The sequence below is a fragment of the Anarrhichthys ocellatus genome, unplaced genomic scaffold (genome assembly GCF_004355925.1).
Source record: "Anarrhichthys ocellatus isolate YVR2014 unplaced genomic scaffold, GSC_Weel_1.0 scaffold79, whole genome shotgun sequence".
Lineage (NCBI taxonomy): Eukaryota > Metazoa > Chordata > Actinopteri > Perciformes > Anarhichadidae > Anarrhichthys > Anarrhichthys ocellatus.
In genome coordinates, this window is record NW_022280109.1 from 334,966 (window position 1) to 357,460 (window position 22,495).

Genomic DNA, 22,495 nt, shown 5'->3' on the forward strand with positions numbered 1-22,495 from the left:
ATATATATATATATATAATCTCACTCTTCACGTCACATGTGGCTCTCTGATGGGAGAGCATAGGAAAAGGTGGATATCTAATCTTAATTCCTTTTCTCTAACCCAAATTACCCCACATCCACCTAACCCTTTTTCAAGCACAGAGCCTCCTTAACGCAGCAACACAGGTTTTCAGCATCCAAGGGGAGGTACGGACCTCTTCCGCCACGCCAACACCAAGCAACTCTCAAAGCCAGCGTTTCTGCTTAGGATTGCGAATTTTGCTTTGGTTTCCTTTTCTTACCTCCCAACTTTCCTGTCTTGTAGGCCAACAATCCTGTATGCAGGTTTAGTTATGGCTGTGTGGTTGTTTTTTCCTCTTTGTGGTTGATGCCCCTCCAGTGTATTGGGTTAATTACCACTATACAGCTTTGGTTGCCCCCCTTTTTATCCTGAATTGTATAAAAGAATGGACTCTAGGCGTTGAAACGTCAGTGCAGAGTTCCTACATCCTTTTCTTTTGGTTTTGAGTTTGCTCTTGCACTGGCCATGAGTCGCATAGTCTATCTGAGAGTCTATCTCAGTAGATCCAAATTTCTAAAACTGTTCCTTTTTATTAACATTCTTTCTAAGGCATGTCAGTAAAATTCCTAATGAAGATCTGAAATTCCTAAAGACTGAGTTAGCTGTAGGGAGCCTGTGTGTTTGTTATTGGCAGAGCTCCACTTCTAGAAAGGTATCGATGATGTCTTTCCTGTCTTTTGTCATTTTCAGGTCTCCCTCTCCGGAGCCCATCTACAACAGCGAGGGCAAGAGGTTGAACACCCGCGAGTATCGCACACGAAAGAAGATCGAGGAGGAGCGCCACTCCCTCATCACCGAGATGGTTGGACTCAACCCGGACTTCAAGCCTCCTGCCGACTACAAGTAGGATTTCTTTACTTGTTTTTGTCTATAGGCCCAGTCTGTGTTAATATGTTCAGCGTCGTGACCAGTGGCTGTTATAGTTGTCTGGGCAACTTTGTCCATGCAAGCTGCGAAATGATGGTAATAGTCTGAAGTTCTACCATTTGGATGGAGTTGAATGTGATTTATAGAAATCATAAAGTATATCTGCATTTTGTCTTACTAAACAGCACAAAGAATGATACTATGCCCGTCTCCAGCCTTTAACCCTCTGAACTCTAAGCTGTGTTTTTGCTCCTGTCACATTCTTCCCTCTGTGGCCTCATTCTTACTGTAATATAAAGTCCTGCTCCTCTATGGAAACAGCACAATCATCGCTAGAAGTGGAGAGATCTCAGAAATGTCTTTTGTGCAGTGTAACACAGTTACAATGCCATAAATCTTAATAAAGAAAAAACGCAAGTTAAATTTCTTTGATAACGTCTTTTATAAATAATGGAAAACAATGGAATCTATATAACCAACACTTCCTAGTTGCGCAGAAGTTAATGCTTTTTACAGGATCTGGATAAACAAAATGTTTATTTGTAGAGAGATTTTAACTGAGGCATGTAGAATATAATGTTTTTGATGAAATATAAAAAAAAATTGTGAGCTTTGTTTTGGTTGCTCTTTCTGACTGATGTGTTAAAGGACCGTAGGAACTATGACAATCTGGTAATGAAGGTTTTTACAACTTCTGGCTAGGATAAACGCTGTAGTTTTGGCAATTGTTCAAAGAAAACATGCTTTTCAATCCCGCTGGCAGGTTTCGCGGTTCAGAGGGTTAATTGACGTATCCTAAAAAATAAAGCTGAAACACAAATCTTCAAAAGGTGATCAATGCTCCTTCTCAATGTTTTTCTTGTCTTTCTTTCCCGCAGACCTCCAGCCACCAGAGTCAACGACAAAGTTATGATCCCCCAAGACGAATACCCCGAAATCAACTTTGTCGGTCTGTTAATCGGGCCACGGTAAACGAGATGAAATATTACTATCATGTTGCCTTTTGTCACTGCCAGTACAGTCGAGGGTGAGCTTAGCGTGTCGCTTTTTGTTCCCTTTTTGGTTTTACCAGTGGTAATACGCTGAAGAACATCGAGAAGGAGTGCTGCGCCAAGATCATGATCCGGGGTAAAGGTTCTGTGAAGGAGGGGAAGGTAGGCCGAAAGGACGGACAGATGCTGCCGGGGGAAGACGAGCCTCTGCACGCGCTGGTCACCGCCAACACAATGGAGAACGTCAAGAAAGCCGTGGAGCAGGTTAGATCCCCTCATCAGGCTCCTAGTGGACGTTGCCCGTTTGCTCAGCTCCTAAATGACCTTCATGCTGACAAATTTATGTCCACAGATTCGCAACATTCTGAAGCAAGGCATTGAGACTCCCGAGGATCAGAACGACCTACGGAAGATGCAGCTGAGGGAGCTCGCCAGACTCAACGGCACACTGAGGGAAGACGACAACAGGTCAGTGGTGGAGTTTTATGCAAAGTTCAGTGTGATGGATCATTGGTGGGGAATGTATGGCCCCTGGAGATGTTCAGTTTAAACTACAGAGCACCGCTGAATACCCAATGTGCCCGTTTGTCTCTGTAGGATCCTTCGTCCTTGGCAAAACTCTGAGCCACGCAGCATCACCAACACCACCCTCTGTACCAAGTGCGGCGGAGCAGGCCACATCTCCTCCGACTGCAAATACACCAGGTGACCATCAGTGGAGCCAGTCACAAATGTATATGTATTCATGTAGTGTCATCAATCTGTTTGTAACAGCGGTTGCTGTTTTGCTTTGTGCAGCTCATTCGCTGCCCACAGAGCGACAGGCGGCGAGCCTCCCCAGTCAGCCCAGGACAAGGCTCGTATGGATAAGGAGTACCTGTCTCTGATGGCCGAGCTCGGGGAGGCTCCGGTCCCCACATCAGGGGGAGGACACTCCAGCAGCCAGGGAGGAGGGCAGCGGTCCTCAGGACTTAATAATAACCAGCAACAGGTAAGTTGGCAACACTCATGATTCCATCCTCATCATCATACCAGTGTGTAGAAGAGAGTCCTAAACCAGTGACTGTGTGCAGCAGAACCGGCCTCCTTGGATGAATTCCGGTCCGACTGAGAGCAGGAACTACCATGGCATGCACGGAGCACCTGGTGGAGGACCCCACAGCTACCCACCCCCAATGCCCAACATGGGAGGCCCCCCTATGCCCCCCAACCCCAACGGCCTGCCACCCCCCTGGATGCAGCCCCCTCCTCCTCCCATGGGCCAGGGGCACACTCACGGACACCCCATGGGTAAGAGCTGACGTTTTACGGGTTAACATTACAGGAGGTGGGGAAACGGATGGTCACTGTGCTCCTCAGGGGCCTTGGGTGTTGAAGAGGAGGCCCTGAGAGAGACATGAGGCCAAGATACTGTGTGACGTATTCTGAGTGCAGTCTGAACTCGCAGATGGGAAACTACTTCTAATGGTGCCACTTTGCCAAAAATGTAAACAAATATTGTCTAAACCATGGGACTCAAAAGAGAATAATACACTTTGCTGACATTACAGCAGACCATTCAATTAGGCCATCTATTAGATATGAATACACATTTGACAGTGAGTTGATTTTTAAAAGATATGCTTTTAAATACGACGTCGCTGCTGGTAGGACTTGAGTTCCAGAAGGACCAGCCAGTTCACAGAGAAACAGGACCTTATTTTCAGGGTTTGTACGGTCATGGAAAACCTGGAAAAGTCATGGAATTTTAAAATCGTTATTTCCATGCCTGGAAATAACCTGCTTGAAAAAAAAAAAAAAAAATCCCAAAAGTTTTGGGAAAGTCATGGAAATGTGTTATATTCATATTTTCATGTCGTTCATTTACGTTGAGTTGCCAGCTGGCGTTTCTCAGATTGGAGTGAGACGAGGAGAAAAGGTTGAGTTCCGTTATGTTCCGTTACCGTTCAGACTTGCTGGGTTAAGTTAACATCCACTGCAATCGGAACATTGTCGACTGTTAACGTTCGTCGTTATCGCGATTCAGGAGGGAAAAAAACGTAACGCAATGAAACATGCAGTAGCAGGCCACCCCCACCCCCCCGTGTTCCGGTTCAGTTCACGCGGCCACTCATTAACGTTAAACCGGGACACCGGCGCATCTGGTTGCAGGTTGTTTGTTTTAACTCAAAGTAGAATGAGGATGATACTGATGAGGTGATGAGGTCAAAGAGCTTCAGGAAGAGGAGGCTGGTTGTAGCGCAGCTTGACGCAGGGCTGAGCTGTGAGTGGAGCTGGGCCTGGATGAAGGTGGAGCTGGGCCTGGATGAAGGTGGAGCTGGGCCTGGATGAAGGTGGAGCTGGGCCTGGATGAAGGTGGAGGTCTAAACAGATGTGAGTGCAGCTTCCTGCTGTCAGTGTTTTAAATACATTGATAAGACAGGCTATGCTACATGCAGCCTCTGCTCTAAGGAGATGAACTACAGCAACAAGGGCTCACATGCCCTCTCATCACACTGTTCACACTGGTCACTGTGATGACCACAGCCAGTGGACCAACAGTCCCACGTTGCTCTCAAGAACCCTGAAGTAATGAGGGTTAAGGAGCCTGTACCTTCATTTCAGCAGGTTGCTAATGCAGAGGTGTGTATAGATCACAGCTATTATTTTACTCTTGATAAGGTACTTTAGTCAGAGTAGATTATCATTTTCATTTAAATAATTGAACTGGATTGAATGCATATTAATTGCAAATAGACGATAGGCCACAATTCTAACAGCTGTACAGTAACGGTGTTAGTTAATATCAAGCCATACAGTAACAGGGTTCAATGAAAACTTTCCACTACAAAAGGGAAAGCAACATGTGCACTCGCTGGATGCTACTACCTACTAAAGCCAGTGTTATGAATGCCTGTCAACCAGAGTATATTTATAAATGTTTATTCTTTTAATCAAACTGTCTCATTCGATTGTGTCATTTAAGGTATACTGTATGCTTTGGAATACTCATTGGTAGTTTAAATACATTTTCTCACTTTTTCATGTATACACCGAGATTTCACAAAATGTTTGGTCATGGAAATTTGGTTTAAAGTCATGGAAATCCATTGGTCAAAATGTGTATGAACCCTGTATTTTGGCTGTAATTATTACTGTGCTGGTGGTAAAAATGACCCGCATACATGTTCCAAAAGGATTCACATATTATTAAAATCACACCGCCTCTACTTCAGCGTTTATTATGAATCATAATCAAATTGAATTCTGCAACAAAACCAACCTGTTTGTATTTTGGTTTCCTTGTAGGTCTGCTGCCACCTCCAATGGGCATGATGCCGCCTCCACCTCCTCCCCCCAGCAACCAGCCACCTCCTCCCCCCTCTGGACCACTGCCACCTTGGCAACAGCAGGCTCCTCCTCCCCCTCCCAGCAGCAGCATGGCAACCAGTGCACCGCTACCCTGGCAACAGAGTAAGACACTCAAAACAATTTGAAACCATTCCGTCATTTTCTTTTCAATATACACAGTTCTGTGTCGAGGACGTTGTGTGAGATGCTACAAACTATTTAGACCCTACTCGATTCATTTTTACTTTAACTACAAGCCTACAGAAGGCCCGCTGTCATCAGAAGATCCCTTCTGTGGAAGCATGAACGTGTCATGATGGCAGACATGACTGTATCTGTAACAATGGAGCCACATATATCAGTACTACTCATGTGGTGTTGTAGTGTGAGCTGACAATGTGAATGTTGTGATGACAGTAAAGAGTTAACCCCCCCCCCCCCCCCCCCCCCCCTCACAGATGCCACCACCACATCCAGCCCTGGCACCGGCACCCTGCCTCCATGGCAGCAGCCCCAGCAGACTGCGGCCTCTGGAGCCCAGCCCCCCCCACCCATGGGTGCCCCATCCATGGTGCCGCCTCCCCCCGGCGTCCAGCCCCCGCTGCCCCCGGGTGCCCCTCCCCCCCCCCCTCCACCACCTCCAGGCTCAACTGGCATGATGTATGCCCCGCCGCCACCCCCCCCACCCATGGACCCTTCCAACTTTGTCACCATGATGGGGATGGGGGTACCGGGCATGCCCCCCTTCGGTATGCCCCCTGCCCCCCCACCGCCTCCACCCCAGAATTAACCCTTCCCCGGAAGAATAGTCCTCCCACAAGAGTTTCCACCCTGCAGCACATTGTGGAGGTGTGATCACAGAATAAGATATAACCAGTGCTTTATTTTTTATTGATCCTTGATATGGTGGAGACGTCTGTGAAACAATGAAAGGTTGTGTTAGTTCAATTTGTAAAGTTACGTAACTTTAGTAAATGAGTTGTTTTTCCTGTTTTTAAAGTTTGTGTTGACACAAAGCTCCTTGTGTGCACACAAACACTGTTGCTCTCGGCCTCATGTTGTGCATCGCTCCCGTAGTTTGTCACATCACTTGTAAACCAAATAAACTGCTCAAATAGCCACCCGGAGGTTTAGTTTCTGCTCCACAGTCTCGCCGCTTCAAAGGTCCAATTCAGACTGTAACGCTCGACTATTATTGGATTTAATATATTGAAGCTTAACTTGCATGATCCATTATGAACTTCTCATTCACAAATTTATACTCCTGTCATGTTCCCCATGTTGACTTTGAGTTGAATAAGATTAATATTTTTGTATTAACGAGATGTGAATTGTATCTTAGTTCTGTCTGAAAACCTTTTTGTAGTACTGTCTCCGATTGTTTTCCAGAGATTCCCAGGGTTTTAATTGTTTTCTTTGTTCTTTTGTTACTTGCCTGCGTCTCAGTTGTGACATTGAGTTTGAAAAAGTGGAATTGGATGCTGCGAGCTGCCATCTTCTGCCCCCCGGCACTACTTGAATGCTGAGAATCTGATCTATTTTTGTTTTTCTGCATCTCTTTCTGCTCTAAGACGCTGTGTGCAGTGTTTGTGTTGCTTCTGCAAGGACAAAAATATCAGTTTTGTCCCTCGAATTGTTAGTTTTACTGTTTCTGGAATCAGTCGGTTGTGTCATGGCGCTAGCCTGAATGAAAATCTGTTGAAATCTTGCTTGGTTTTGCATTAAACTGATCCATTTCACCTTTTTGTCTTTGAGTCCGGACTGGTTTCTCCTTTCATGGTTAGAGGCCCTCTGTGTCTCAATGCTTGCCAAGAGTTTGTTTTTTTCAAACAAGGCTTTGTTGGCTGCCTCATTCAAATGTGTTGCATAACCTGGGTTTGTCATGGGTGTCCGCCGCCTCACAAACTCTCCAGGAAGTCTGCACTCAGAGACCTGATTAAACAGTCTGTACAGTTGTCCCCCTACCACGGACATTCCCAGCTGGATTTTATATGGCCGTTATAGAAGTGTCGGCTTTATGTTCAAATACTTAGAGAGCAGCGATGTTGTCCTTACTTTATATCTAAATGCAGTTATTTCAAAGTTTTGGTGACAAATACCAATACATTGAGTATTTTCAATTCTAAGATGTCATTTCAATAGCTTGGGAAGAAGTAATGGGAGAAAATATATTCCTCAAGGTCCACTTGCTAGTGTTTTCTTTTTTTTTTTTTGGAGCTTTCAACTGCATCTCATGGTTTTCATGAAATGGAGTTGCTGGCTCAGTTGTCACATGACTTAGTTTGACTAAAACATAACTCAAGGTACACTTACATTTCCTACAGCTGTCAATTACATCCCATGGTCTTCTTCAGCAGATGGCATTTGCTCAGTGGTCATGGGACGGCCATGTTAAAATCTTTTACGACTTTTACATTCAACCTCATCACGACCAAATGGTGACCGATGGTCACTTGATGACGACCGAGAAAACTCCACTGAGTGAGTCTGTGAGATATGGTTAAAGCCCCAGAAAAAGCTAGTAAGTGGACCTTGAGTTACTATTTTTAGTGTAAATCAGACTTTTTGTCTTGTTTGAATACCCTGCAAAGTTATAGTAAATTCACTTTGAATACGATTTCCCCCTGATAAAACTAGTGTTCAAGGTCAACAATGACATTCCTGACTCCTTTTCCAAGTTGGTATATTTCTACTTTCACCTGGTCGACTTGTCACATTTAATTTAAACACGAATGACATGTCCACCTAGCATTTTCCTCCCTCCTTTTGCTTCTATAGCTCTCATTAGCTCCGTATGTCAGTAACTGTCAAAGGGAGTACTTTACTGAACTCAGGGGGAAGAGGATGTGAGAACAGTTACTGCAGGAAACAATGCCGGCCTTGGCTCCTGCGGATTGTTTTTGCTCGATACAGCAACAATTTAAGCTTAAACTAACGTCACTCCGCTTAGCTTCTTTCAATGGGGGGGGGGGGAACATGTTACAATGGCGTGTGACGCACTTGCAAATCCAACGTGTGTTCGTTAGCTGACGCAAATTCGGGTTTTATTTTGAAACTGTGGACCGGAATAGGCTTCTTTTCTTCAGTCCATCTTGACGTGAGTACGTAACACATATATAGTAGGCTGGACCGTCACATCCCACCGGCTGTCTGTTCAGAGGAGAGACGGAAGCGAAGTGGGCGGGCTGCCGGGTGACATTTAACTTGACATTCAGCAAAACTAGACGCAAACTGCTAGCAAGCATGGCCAAGCCGCTGACAGACCAGGACAAGAGGAAGCAGATCTCGGTTCGGGGGCTCGCCGGGGTGGAAAACGTCTCGGACCTGAAAACTAATTTCAACAGGCACCTCCACTTCACCCTGGTGAAAGACCGAAATGTGGCCACCAAACGGGACTACTACTTCGCCCTGGCCAACACGGTCCGGGACTACCTGGTGGGCCGCTGGATCCGGACGCAGCAGCACTATTATGAGAAAGACCCCAAAGTAAGCAGCGAAACGATGCCGCAGTTCCACACGTACACACACGGCTGACCGGGGAGCAGTGGGAGGGGATGCTCGGTGCTGCAGCGATCGCAACTAATCACCTCGCGCGCGTGCACGGGTGTATTTATGTGTATAGTGTGCGCGCGCGCTCTTTGGCTGATTTGCTGTTTATATCCATTTATAGTAATGTTCCGGCAGCTTTGTCTAAACATCGTGCATTGAAACCGAGTTAAAGTGTGCGAGCAGAGCGCGTGGAGTTCTTTCCACACTGACGTTTCCTCCATCCGGGCTGCCTGTTACATAATTTTCTGCGCGTGCAGCTGCATCAGCCTCGGTAACCTTGATCTGAACTGCTGCGCGCCGTTCAGGACGATGCTTTCAAATGTGTCCAAATACTGGTCTTATGCTGCACTGGCACTGTGTGGGATTAGGAGAATCAACTGGTTGTTGAAATATGTACAGTATTACGTAACGCCCTCCATCACCACCACCACACACTGCGCATCACAAAATGGCCACACAGTTAAAAATAAAAAATAAAAAGACACATGAAAACCTTGGATCAACACCTTGCAAAGTACTCAGCACTCAGCGCCTCAGTGTTACTGGAACAGGAGGCTCTATAGAGGATTTAAAGGGCCGTCACCGGTACAATAAATTATGCAAAGCCCTGCTGCACTGTCTGCTGCACTGTCTGCTGCACTGTGTGATGGCAGCCAGGGATCTGCTGGAGGGCGAGTGTCTGGCTTAAACTACACCACTCATCCTGACTCCGTCATCCTGCTCTGCTGGTCCTCTGGCTGGTCCATCCTCACACCCTCAGCTTGTGCAGCCAGGTTGCTTCACATAACTTATTTTAGATTCCAGTGGACATCCTAAAGATTTGAAATATGGCTAAATATGGGAAAAGTTGTTAAAAGTGGTTGTGCAAGACGTCCAGCATGTTTCCATAAAAGAAACATTGAGTCTTGGCTTTGAATATTTCGCTCTGCATGAACATCATAAAGCTTCAATCGCAGGTAGAAACAATCTGGTACAGAAAGTTAATGGGACCTTTTAAGAGGAAGAACACACATTTTAGCGGTAAGTCTGGTGACAAATCCCATTACAAAGATGCGTCTTCTTCCTCTGTCATCAATGAGCCTCACTGATGCACTGGGTGACATGTTCCTTCATCCCCATGAACACACGCACTGTACTTGATTTTGACTCGCATACAACGTCCTGCTGCCAGAAATCAGTGATGTGATGTTCGAGAATGACCCAAATCTCTTGAACGTCTCTTTGGTACAAATGAAGGGAACAGAGTCGTACATGAGAGCTGTTCTTTTTACCGTTGTGCCCAAATTTCACTGCCTGCCCTAAGATCTGCAGCGCCACCACACACAAGCGCAGACTCACGATCACAGACAAACAGGCAGAGGAGCAGAATTGCTTGTCGACTGGTGCAGAGAATAAGCTTCAGCTGATGAGAACAGCTTCACTGTTCACGTGAAAATTAAAGTTTTGTGGTGCTGTTGCCTGTGACTTGAAAAGACCAACAGGCCATTCTTTTTGAAGGGAGCCATCAGATGAAGCTCCTTTCAAAAAGCCACAATTTCCATCACCAATCCAAATACTCACTAGAGCTTTTCTCCCATGTCTGCATTCTTTGTACGACCCTCACCATCAATCAGCAGCAGGATCAGAAGTGTGGCAGTGTGTCACATGACACACTGCCAGAAATGTTGCACACGTCCTCACACGGTTGGAAGCCTCGTCTCTATTTCATTTGGTCGGCCTTCATCGGTACGTGTGTGTTACCTTTCACAGAGCTGTGAGGAGACGCTGAGCGGTGTCACTGAGGGCCCTGGTTTGATTCTCTGTGAAGGGACAGAGATATTGTTGGAGGAGCTGCCAGTAATAGCTCTGCTGTTGTTGCCTCTGACAGTAACTGTTGTGTTTTACCGGTGATACAGGGGCCATGAGGGACACCTAATGGGTCACGTGTGTTTTATTATTAGTATCCTGAGAATTTGTGGAGACTTGTAGTGCTCTATTTAGTGAGTTCTTTCATCCTGTCAAATTTCAGATGGAAAGGTATATATTTGTCTGGTTTTTAGATATTTATTTAAAGTAATATTGGGAGTAAATGTAATGCAGCTTGGCATTCACAGGTTGCTTTTCTCTGTTTTCCTGCAGCGCGTCTACTACCTGTCCCTGGAGTTCTACATGGGTCGCACTTTGCAGAACACCATGGTGAACCTGGCCTTGGAGAACGCCTGCGATGAAGCCACGTACCAGGTGAGGCAAAGGATCCGCTTTGAGGCAGGGGTTAAAAAATTATATTGAACTACACAGCCCAAAAGTAATTGGACACCTGAACAAAGTGCATGGACACCCAAACATCACGCCTCCACATTTTTTGGTTCCAGTTTCCCACCTGACGTTGCGACCTGGCAGCACGAATTTGCTCCCATTCAGACACGAGTGAGGTCCGACCTTGACCTTGAGTGAGTCGGTGTTCCAGGCAGGCGAAAGTGAAGCCAATGCCAAAGTGTGTTAAAGCTGCATTCTCTCTATTTTCCACCAGGGGGCGACTCCTCTGGTTGTATAGAAGTCTATGAGAAAATGACTCTACTTCTCTCTTGATTTATTACCTCAGTAAACATTGTAAACATGAGTTTATGTTCTCAATCTCTAGTTTCAAGTCTTCTTCAATACAGCATGATGTTCATTTAGTACATTATGGTCCATTTAGAGTCAAACAGACCATAAAGCAGGGGATGCTTTAGGGCGGGGCTACACGGTGATTGACAGGTCGTTACCAGAGCCGTATACGGCGTGTCGACCACAGCCTCACTCCTCAGCAGTCCAATTATGGTCACTTCCGTTCACTGTTTGCAAAAAGCAAGAAGGCTGCAGACAAAATGGCAAACTCAAGGCTTCAAAACTGCAGTCCACAAACCAATGGTTGCCGTCAAGACGACTACGTCCACTTCTTCTATACAGTCTATGAGACGGAGGCATTGTCATGTTGAAACAGGAACGAGCCAAACCAGCTGTTAACACAAAGTCAGAAGAACCCCATAGTCTGAATTATTATATCCTGTAGTCTTAATATTTCCCCTTAACTGGAACTGAGAGGCGTGTCCTCATACTTATGGCTATATACATGTAGCCGACTGTAAATGCAGAACATTCCAGACACAATCAACATGTCCTATAAAATGTAATTGACTGATCCATGGGTAAAGGGCAGCTGATATCTAATCAGTGTGAGAGCGTCGGGGCCGGATCGGGATTTACCCTAACCCTTGGTACTTGGTTACTCCGGGGATTGATTGTTGCACTTTAATAGAGTTGGGTTTGCAGTTTATAACACAGGCTCTCTGTTATAGATTTGTCAAAGCCCAAGCTGAAATAAATAACCCTGATGATGTCGTCATGGAAATAAATAATAAACAAAGTGAAATTTTATGGCTGTGAGTAGCAGCGATGGCTACAGGATGCATAAAGGAAAGACAAGGACCGGTCAAATGTCCACTGGTGGTAACGTGGACGACCGATGGACGTGTTTACAGCAGTGACAGCATGTTGATGTGTCCTCCTTCAGCTGGGTCTGGACATGGAGGAGCTGCAGGACATGGAGGAAGATGCAGGTCTAGGCAACGGTGGTCTGGGTCGCCTCGCCGGTGAGTTCTTGCTGCCTCCTAATTGGCTGCTGACAGACTGATGTTTAGTGCTGCAGGCAGCCTTGTCTCAAACGGACACCACCCCACCCCTCCATGTTGTTTCCTCAGCTTGCTTCCTGGACTCCATGGCCTCTCTGGGTCTGGCTGCTTATGGATACGGCATCCGCTACGAGTTCGGCATCTTCAATCAGAAAATAGTCGAGGGCTGGCAGGTAGGTTCACCTGATGGTGTTTATGTACTGTCAACGTATCCTTACCGCTTATGTTAAACCTCACTATACCTGGATGGTCATTTCTTTACAGGTTTCAGTTTTAAGCTGAACTTTTCTTCAGCATATGGAGGACGAAAGCTGGCATTATAAAAACAAATAAATAAACATCTAAAGAAATGCATACATTTTATAATATAGAATAGAAATGTATCATCAAATACATGCGCAGGGTCATTTGAAAATGTATAAATATGCAAAGAAATGGAAGAATAAATTCTTTATTTATTTAACACATTTTTTATTTTTGCATTCATTTATTTTCTAATTTATGAATTTAGCTTTTTATATATGCATTTGTTTGCCTTTTATTAATGTGCATATTTATTTATTTTCAAATTAACCTGCACATTTATTTGATCATTTGATCACAACTTTCTTCATTAATTATTTGTTATGATGGGAGCTTGTATCCTCCATATCAGAATGACACTTTAATATTTTTTCAACAGAAAAGAGGAAGTCCTCTGAACTTCCTCTTTTTCAGCTGTGTCCATGCGGTGTCCGATAAAACACCAAACATGAGCCCACAATAAGTTTAAGTTTTTTTTATTGTCTTATACATATACGAAATTTGTCCTCTGCATTTAACCCATCCCTAGCTTATTGGGAGCAGTGGGCTGCTGAGAGGCGCCCAGGGAGCAGGTAGGGGTTCAGTGTCTTGCTCAGGGACACTTCGGCATCGAACCGCCGACCTTGCGGTTGCTGGACGACCCTCTCTACCCAGTGAGCCACAGCCGCCCCAAATAGAGTAGCTGCACTCTTTACCCTAAGATTGAGTGCAAGAAATGGTTTGGCTTTCACTAAACCGAGACATATCGGTGATGGTAGTTTACAGAACGTCACACTAAAGTTAAGGCTGAAAGGTTGACTGAAAGAAGCAGAAATCCTTTTTTAAATGACCATCTTTACCCCACAAACATTTTGTTGGATGGACCCTAAGAACTAGTTTTGTACCAGATGAAATGGCAGCCTTTTGTGTGCTGTGTGTTCATAAGCACATCAAATTAATACCCCAGAACGTTGTTTCCACAGGTGGAGGAAGCTGACGACTGGCTGCGTTACGGGAACCCCTGGGAGAAGGCTCGCCCGGAGTACATGCGCCCGGTCCACTTCTACGGACGAGTGGAGCACACGGAGGAAGGAGTGAAGTGGGTCGACACACAGGTATAGGAACGGACTCCAGAATTGACCTTTAGCAACACTTTGGTCTTCACCTCTCGTGTAATATTATGCTATCGATTACATATTTACCATGGGACTGATGAGGTACTTTGGCCAGATTTAATACAATCATTAATAAATATGATGATGATGAACAATAATTATGAGTTTCCTGGTTTCATTTTGTAACGAAAAGAAAAATCAACAACAATCTTTTTGAATTTGGTTGTTTAAGAATAGTGACCAAGATATGTAGTGAGCTGGACATTGAACAAACTAATCTCACAGGTAACACATTAAAGGTGCAGTGTGTGATATCTGGCAACATACTCCAGACAGATAGGGGGCAGCATTTTACTTATACTACTGGGTTTAAATAAACTACATTCATAGTCATCAGTTCTAAGAAACAAACTACTAAGTTAACAGCAGGGCAAGATCACGCCGTCATACGTTTAAAGAGAGACTAATGGAACAATAACCAGTGTGTTAAATATCTATTTTAACTTTGATTCAGGTGGTTCTGGCTCTTCCTTATGACACCCCGATCCCCGGCTACAGAAACAACATCGTCAACACCATGAGGTTGTGGTCTGCTAAGGCCCCCTGTGACTTTAACCTCAAGGACTGTGAGTATTGTCATCTGTACTGCTGAGGAATCATCATTAATATCATGTAAACAGATCAGCAGCTACTAAATATGAATGTAAACCATGTCCCACAGTTAATGTTGGCGGCTACATTCAAGCCGTGCTGGACAGAAACCTGGCTGAGAACATCTCCAGGGTCCTCTACCCCAACGACAACGTGAGTGGACCCCTTTATCTGGGGGTCAGAGGGTCATTGCACAGGAAATCTGTGTTGCTCTAGAAATCATTTTATCGGTTGAGTGAAATTAACCGTAACATCTTTTTTAGAATTGGGAATATTTTTGATGTTGTGTCTTCAGCTTGCTGTAGAGGACCATTGCACCAAAGTGGAGCTTTAACTCAACTAATCAGACTATTTCTTTCTCCAGAACAACATTTTCTAGAATAAAAAAATTCGGTTCTGCATGTATTCTAAAAGATGAGTTTTTCATGTTGTCATTGTTCGTCAGTTCTTTGAAGGGAAGGAGCTGCGTCTGAAGCAGGAGTACTTCGTCGTAGCAGCGACTCTTCAGGACATCATCCGGCGATTCAAAGCCTCCAAGTTTGGCTCCACCGAGTTTGTGCGACTCGACCTTTCTACGCTGCCGGACAAGGTGAGAGATCCATCGTATCATCTCCAAGATGAGGACTGCAGGGCTGAACCATAACTAGTAATCTGTGAATGTATTTAGTGGTGTGTGAACTGCTCTCCATGTTCATTGCATTCATATTATGATCTTTAAATCAGATGGCAGTAGTGCAGCTTGGATGCAGTGTTCTGCTCTTTAAGGCACTACACTGTTTTCTCTCTCTCTGTCTGCAGGTGGCCATTCAGCTGAACGACACCCATCCTGCTTTGGCCATCCCCGAGCTGATGAGGATCCTGGTGGACGTCGAGAAGCTGACTTGGGCGAAGGTATGTGGCATTCCAGCAGTGCAGCAACACACAGAGAGACGTCAGATGACTCACTTGGGTGCACACTCTGGTGCTGTTGGATCGCCCCGGCTAGAACTGTAACTCCTGCAGTTTAACTGAATTGTCCTGTAGTCACTCGTGTTGCTGTCTCTCTGCATCCTGCAACGCTGCAGAAACGATGACGCAGCAGAATGACGCACACTGACAGAATGTAGTGAAGTAAACTTGTAGTATCAGTGATGGAGGGTAACCATCTAGACACGGCCCATTTCGTGTGAACACAGGATCTCGGTCAGACAATGCTGACCCATTATTTCTTTATTTATCAGAGAGTGAGGTTCCTTTTGTTTATTTCTATGATTTCACACCAATTTGTTGTTCAAAAGAAATAGTGTTCATCCCCTGGAATGTAATGAATTTAATGCTACATCACTGATACTACAAGTTTATCTGCTTACATCTAATTCCATTTTTATGGACTGAATTATAGTCTTCTTCTTTTTTTTTTATATATATACAGTATATAAAGAAATGTCTATTTTAATATAAATAATATTCTTAAAAAAATATTGCAAATACTTTAGATTTGGTGAGATGAGACAAGAAGGGGAAGCAATTGAGTCAAGAAGTGTAGAAACATTAAACACATTAAAGCTAAATTAAACATTTATAAGTAATGAATATATGCCGGTTTCGATTCCTGAGCTAGACGTGGCTTCTAGTTTGCATGTTCTCCTCACTACACTGAACAACTATCAACATCACTGTTAGAGTACACAAGACAAGACTGTCATTTTCTACACTAATGAAGTTGTATTTGTCAAAATACACAAATTATTATGTTCTAGTCAAAGTTTCAGTTGTTGTGTGAGAAAGATGCGATCATGTGATCATGTTCGATGGTCCTGTCCTCTGTGTCCAGGCCTGGGACATCGTGGTCCGTACCTGTGCCTACACCAACCACACCGTCCTGCCTGAAGCCCTGGAGCGCTGGCCCGTCGACCTCTTCCAGAACCTGCTGCCTCGTCACCTGGAGATCATCTACGAGATCAACAGCAGGCACCTGGAGGTAGGAGGGAGCTGGACGTGGATTTATGAGCATTTTAGGCATTTAGATGATTTTTCTAAAGGTTCTTTTTTGCCATGTTACCTACACCCAAGGCTTTTCTCTCTGTGCTCCCTGTATGAGAGTTCTGCACTACTTTGAATACTAGTACTGCCAAATGTGAGACCCCAATCTGACCCGAGACCCAAAGCTGTTATTCTGGCTTTATTTCGACCATTATAAGGGCCACAGTATTTCTTCTTTTTCATTCTCTTTACCGTATTATTGCTCATCTGTCTGCATGATCAGTGGTAATGGCTGTATGAGCGCAGTGCCAGTGGAGCATAGCAGAGAGACTTCATGCTGCTCAGGTAGACATCACTCCTCCACATGTCTCTCTGCTTCACCCCTCCAGCGCATTGCCAAGCTTTTCCCCGGAGATCTTGACCGCCTGCGCCGAATGTCCCTGGTCGAGGAAGGGGACGACAAGAAAATCAACATGGCCCACCTGTGCATTGTGGGATCTCATGCTGTCAACGGAGTGGCCCGCATCCACTCCGAAATCATCAAAGACACCGTGTAGGGAAAGCAGTTCACCCTCATCTCTCTTCTGGCTCGTACTCCTAAAGCGTTTCTGTAGAGTTTGTGTTTGACGTGACTCTTCAAGACCCAACTTAATAATGTCCCCAGAACTTAAGGTCCTCCTTGTTGTTGCTCCTCTCCTCCTCAGGTTCAAGGATTTCTACGAAGCAGACCCTGAGAAGTTTCAGAACAAGACCAATGGCATCACACCCAGGCGCTGGCTGGTCATGTGCAACCCTGGCCTGGCTGAGGTCATTGCAGAGGTGTGTTTGTTCTTCTTCATACAGACTCAATGCTGACTGGATGTTGATTCTTTGCATATAGAATATTAGCTGACTGACATCCAAAGCACAGAATTCAATATTTACACTGCAGTTCCACTTGTCCCACATGTGCTGACGTGGTCATGGTTTGGTTTAGAGGATTGGTGAGGACTACATCCGTGACCTCGACCAGCTGAAGAACCTTCTGGACTTTGTGGACGATGACTCCCTCATTCGGGATGTTGCCAAAGTCAAACAAGTGAGCGCTTAAATGCTTAAAGAAAGGTGATGATTCTCATGTTTTGTTTCTGATCACATCCCTCTGTACGACCTCAACTTTTAGGAGAACAAGATGAAGTTTGCTGCCCACCTCGAGGAGCAATACAAGGTGAAGATCAACCCTAACTCCATGTTTGATGTCCAGGTGAAGAGGATCCACGAGTACAAGAGGCAGCTGCTCAACTGCCTGCACATCATCACGCTGTACAACCGTGGGTGCTTTCTCTTCCTGGCAGCTTCTTAGAAAACAAATCTAGATTGAGAGTGAAGGCAAAAACTTTGTTTGTTTTTAATCAGGAATCAAGAAGGAACCCAACAAGTCCTGGACCCCCAGGACCGTCATGATCGGAGGGAAGGTGAGTGGCTGACGGTGTTGCGTTGCATTTGTTTTTCTGTGTCGAGACAGAACACTGCCATGTGCTTGTGTTGTGTGTCCACTGCAAAGATGACTTTTGTTTCTGGAAGACTGGAAAACTGCTCATCTAGCTCCATTAAAAGAGAAAAACATGCAACATTTGTTTTACAAGATATTTGTATTCAAAGATATTTATACATAAGGAGCAATTCCTCAAATATGTTTCTCCCCTCTCTCCCTTACACCCCCTTTGATGAAGACATATGACTGAGGCTGTCACCAATATACATGTGTATTAGTATATGTTGATTTAGTACCATGTACCTTACGTCTAATTCGTCTTGGAAACTAAAACGGGTGCAGAAAGCTGTACTCCATGCTTTCTAATTGCCTCTTTCCATTTAGCTAATTATTGTACCAAGTTTGCACAAATGCTAATATTTTTACAAACACACATTTCAAACATTTTCTTAAAATGAGTGTTTTGTGATTCCATAAATTCAGTCTTGTGTGGTTATGATTATTATAGATATATAGCTCTTATTTTGTACTGATTAGAGTTTATCCCAATCAGTAAAAAACTGGTTTCATTTAGTGTTTCTCAAGATGGTGTCCTCTGTGTTTTCAGGCGGCTCCAGGTTATCATACGGCCAAGATGATCATCAAGCTGATCACATCAATCGGAGACATCGTCAATGATGACCCCGTGGTGGGAGATCGCCTCAAAGTCATCTACCTGGAGAACTATCGGGTCACTCTGGCTGAGAAGGGTAAAGCTGTTGATTTGTAATCTTACTCATTTGGACACTGACCTTTTTGCTAACATATTAAGGGCTTAGAATCTGCAAGTCAAGGACATACAGTATACTCGTGTGTGTAATTGAACCTGGTTAGAGAGAGAAACTGGAATTCTGAATCTCCTGTCCGCAGTCATTCCTGCATCTGACCTGTCGGAGCAGATCTCCACAGCAGGTACTGAGGCCTCTGGCACCGGGAACATGAAGTTCATGCTGAACGGAGCCCTCACCATCGGCACCATGGATGGAGCCAACGTGGAAATGGCGGAGGAAGCTGGAGAGGAGAACCTCTTCATCTTCGGCATGAGGGTGCCCGATGTGAAGGCTATGGACAAGAAGGGGTGAGAGTCATAATTAAAATGTATAAATAATGTTTGGATCAAATTCACCCATGTTCTGTAATACCTGTTCAAATGTAAGTTCATGAATGAATTACTGAACCGGGCCCAAAGTGGCAGACCTCCCCCCCGGCCTTCTCTTACAAAATGTCACTCTTTGAGACACAAGAAGGAAGAGACTCAAAATGACCACAAAGACAAATGCAACAATTAAAAAGAGACACAAAGTGACTAGAAAGAGAGGCCCTACAACCCCAAGGAGACACAAAGAGACTACAAAGAGAGGTCCTACAACCCCAAAGAGAGGCCCTACAACCCCAAAGAGACTAGAAAGAGAGGCCCTAAAACCCCAAAGGGACACAAATGGACTAGAAAGAGAGGCCCTACAACCCCAAAGGGACTAGAAAGAGAGGCCCTACAACCCCAAAGAGACACAAAGCGACTAGAAAGGGAGAAAACAACTGCAAAAAGGTGCAAACAAACACAAATGGATTCAAAATGATGACAGACTCAACAACTACAAAGAGACACAAAACGACTATCCTAAAAAAGGGGCAAAACAACCACAAACTAAAAATAACCACACAAACACCAAAACAATCACAAAGAGACACAACCATAGGAAGATGCGTAACAACATCAAAGCGACACAGAACGACAACAAAAAGGCTGAGCAACTATAAAGTCTGTGTCCTGCTCCTATGTAGAAGAAGTGGTAGGCTCTTTTGCATGTCTGGGTCCATTGTCTCATAATCCACCCATGTGTTTTTGTTGAATGTCTTTTGTCCTCAGCTATGATGCCTCGTCGTACTACAACCGTATCCCCGAGCTGAAGCAGGCAATGGACCAGATATCTGGAGGCCTCTTCAGCCCCAGCCAGCCCGACCTCTTCAAAGACCTCGTCAACATGCTGATGCACCACGACAGGTTAGAGCACACTGACGCTGAGGAAGCAGCACCGAGGCCTTGCTGACACACAGCCTACCTTTTATGTCCGCAGTGTCATCAATGTATCACTGTCAAAAGAGTGAGACTGTTGCACTTTAACGCTATAAGACACTGGTGTGAAACTGTCCTGTTTGCTTGGAGCATTAACGTCCCAAATGAATGTATTGAATGTATTGATTTATAGTAGAACTGTAGTAAACTGTACGTCTGTGCTGCAGGTTCAAGGTGTTTGCAGACTATGAGGCCTACATCAAGTGTCAAGAGAAAGTCAGCGCACTCTACAAGGTCAGCAAGACTCCAGTCATTTGTCCTGCAGTGGAATACAGCACGATGACTTCTTTTATTAGTTGTTTTAACTTCATACAATATGTCTCAACTTCTGTTGAATTCTTAGCTTTATTTCAATATCAGATATGCAATGTTATATTATACTTTACTATATGATACTGTCCCTCTGTGTATACTAGTGTTTATTGGTTATGTTAATGTATATACTGTATTTTATATTGTATGTAGCCTAGATTTATTCAGAGTCGGTATACAGTACTACATTGTGTGGTACTATTGTTGTCTACTATATTTTATTGTACAATATATTTTTCTTTTCAGGTATTAAAGTTTCATCTTATTGTACAATGTAACCCCTTCACTCCTCCTCCTCTCCCTAAAGGACCCTAAAGAGTGGACCAAGATGGTGATCCACAACATCGCCAGCTGTGGTAAATTCTCCAGTGACCGCACCATCTCCCAGTATGCCAGGGAGATCTGGGGCATGGAGCCCAGCTTGGAGAAGATCGCTGCTCCTGATGATCCTCGCTAAAACCACCTCACTGTAGCTCACCATGTGGTCCAAGCACTGTAGCTTCTTCACTGTGTAGTGTGGCATTATTTCTTTACATCATTAATCCCTAGACCACCTCTATTACTCCCAGTTCATGTTGCAGTAGTGTGTGTTGAAGTGGGCTCATCCAGAAACCCTATAACTAAATTGGAGACTATATCTTTAACTTAACAGTGATTCCAACGACAATTCAAACTATATTTCCCTTCAACATCTGAGCTTATGTGGCTCCCAAAACCCAGCAAACCCGCCGATAACCCTTTAGCACTGTTCTGGTCCTGAACCAGCCTACGTCTTCCATGGGAGAGGGACGGGATGCTCGGTGGTTAACCTACGCTGTGGCCTCGTAGCAGCCCTGTGACTGGACTGTGTCTCAATATATACCATAGAATAACTCTTAATTAATGTTCCGTATTACAAAACTCTCCGACTGCCCGGTTCGTGTTTCATGGTGTTATGTGCGTATATCCATTTATATGTGTGTTATTAGAAGTGGAGGTCAGGGGAGCCCTGTGATGCAGATGTACTGACCCATCAGTTCAGCTGCGATGTCCTCAGCATGTTTGTGTCTCATTCTGCTGTACTCTCTTCATAAAGGTGACCTGTGTTAGAAGATAACGAAGCCTTCTCTGCCTACAAACCCAAAGTGACTGAATTAACCTTCGGAAGATGTGTGTATTCTGTAGTTGTGTGTGTTTAGCATACGTGAGTCCATGGCACTGTGGCTATCCGCTCGATGGATGTACTGTAACATACTGTCCTGCTTCAGCTACTGTCTGACTGACTGTGGTGCTGCCTGCAGAAGCAACTGCTCACTACGCTGAACCTTGCAGCCAGTGCTTTTCTTTTTCTTTGTCAATAAATGACAAAACTACATCAATACCTCCGATGTTTCAGTCACCTCTGTAGTGCAGCACAGACACAAAGTTGTCCATGTAAAGTTAACGGTTTGTTGCACATTCCTGACCCCAAAATGAAGATGATGATGTGGGCCTCTTGGATCCATGTTGAAGCTGTGCCTGCACCATAAGGCCTGCGCTGTGCTTTTAGATGTTAGTGGACCTGATTGTTCTGCAACAGCTTTCGTGGGACGTCAACTCTCGATGTTTCACACTCTGACTGATGGCAGCCTTCTGTCCCATGAAGCACGTTGAGGTAAATGTCACCGTTGGCTGAAAGATGAAGTCCAGGACAACACGCCTGAGAGCTGTGAACAACCATAAATAAATGCCACAGTTAAAGGTAGTGATACACTTTCTACTGGCCACCAGCAGAGGCCTGTATGCTTTTTAATCATTTAAATATACGGTTCATTTTGTAATCGCTGCAATCAATATTCAGAGGCATATTGTATATTTTATTCTGCAGAAATGCAATGAATTAAGGAAGCTGATAAATCAAAGTTAAGACAATTGCTAATTACTTGGCAAATGACTTTTGGTAACTGTCTATTTTTGCTCTTTTTGTTTTTTTGTATTTTGTTCATTTGTCGTTGGAAAGGAGGTCAAAGACGTATAGAGAAATGGAGGGATGACTGAACAGTCTGATCAAAAATGATGTGAATCATATCTTAAGATGTCACATAAACACCGACGGGAGACTTTAGACAGTCGCCACCATCAGAACATCACATCAGTGAATGTTGGTAGAACGCTCC

General features: G+C 44.5%; 2 protein-coding genes across 5 annotated transcripts in view; both read left to right on the forward strand.

Annotated features, from left to right (window-relative positions):
• sf1 (splicing factor 1) overlaps positions 1-6,997 on the forward strand; it is a 12,896-nt gene extending 5,899 nt beyond the window's left edge. For 2 of the 4 annotated variants that reach the window (XM_031874230.1, XM_031874233.1), the window contains 9 exons: positions 754-906; positions 1,809-1,898; positions 2,003-2,186; positions 2,275-2,390; positions 2,520-2,627; positions 2,721-2,913; positions 2,996-3,212; positions 5,211-5,375; positions 5,711-6,997. In XM_031874230.1, coding sequence (XP_031730090.1) covers positions 754-906; positions 1,809-1,898; positions 2,003-2,186; positions 2,275-2,390; positions 2,520-2,627; positions 2,721-2,913; positions 2,996-3,212; positions 5,211-5,375; positions 5,711-6,042 — 1,558 coding nt within the window. In that variant the 3' untranslated portion in view covers positions 6,043-6,997. Of the gene's footprint in view, positions 1-753; positions 907-1,808; positions 1,899-2,002; positions 2,187-2,274; positions 2,391-2,519; positions 2,628-2,720; positions 2,914-2,995; positions 3,776-5,210; positions 5,376-5,710 lie in introns of those variants that run through there. The other 2 variants (XM_031874231.1, XM_031874232.1) reach the window with 2 other exon arrangements.
• A 1,387-nt stretch (positions 6,998-8,384) lies between these two features.
• Positions 8,385-21,720, forward strand: pygmb (phosphorylase, glycogen, muscle b). Its single transcript, XM_031874229.1, has 20 exons — positions 8,385-8,738; positions 10,920-11,021; positions 12,334-12,412; positions 12,521-12,624; positions 13,717-13,848; positions 14,363-14,474; positions 14,570-14,652; positions 14,945-15,088; positions 15,298-15,390; positions 16,313-16,459; positions 16,851-17,014; positions 17,166-17,280; positions 17,438-17,539; positions 17,624-17,771; positions 17,857-17,915; positions 18,543-18,684; positions 18,845-19,052; positions 19,842-19,976; positions 20,216-20,282; positions 20,668-21,720. The coding sequence occupies exons 1-20, from the start codon at positions 8,496-8,498 to the stop codon at positions 20,815-20,817; spliced, it is 2,529 nt and encodes an 842-aa protein (XP_031730089.1). The 5' UTR covers positions 8,385-8,495; the 3' UTR covers positions 20,818-21,720.
• The last annotated feature ends 775 nt before the right edge of the window (positions 21,721-22,495 follow it).

Bases quoted from the DNA above. Each gene is read 5' to 3' on its own strand.
- pygmb (XM_031874229.1), top strand. From the start codon at position 8,496: ATGGCCAAGCCGCTGACAGACCAGGACAAGAGGAAGCAGATCTCGGTT. The intron at 13,849-14,362 runs GTATAGGAACGG...ACTTTGATTCAG, and splicing joins TGAAGTGGGTCGACACACAG to GTGGTTCTGGCTCTTCCTTA. The intron at 17,916-18,542 runs GTGAGTGGCTGA...CTGTGTTTTCAG, and splicing joins CCGTCATGATCGGAGGGAAG to GCGGCTCCAGGTTATCATAC.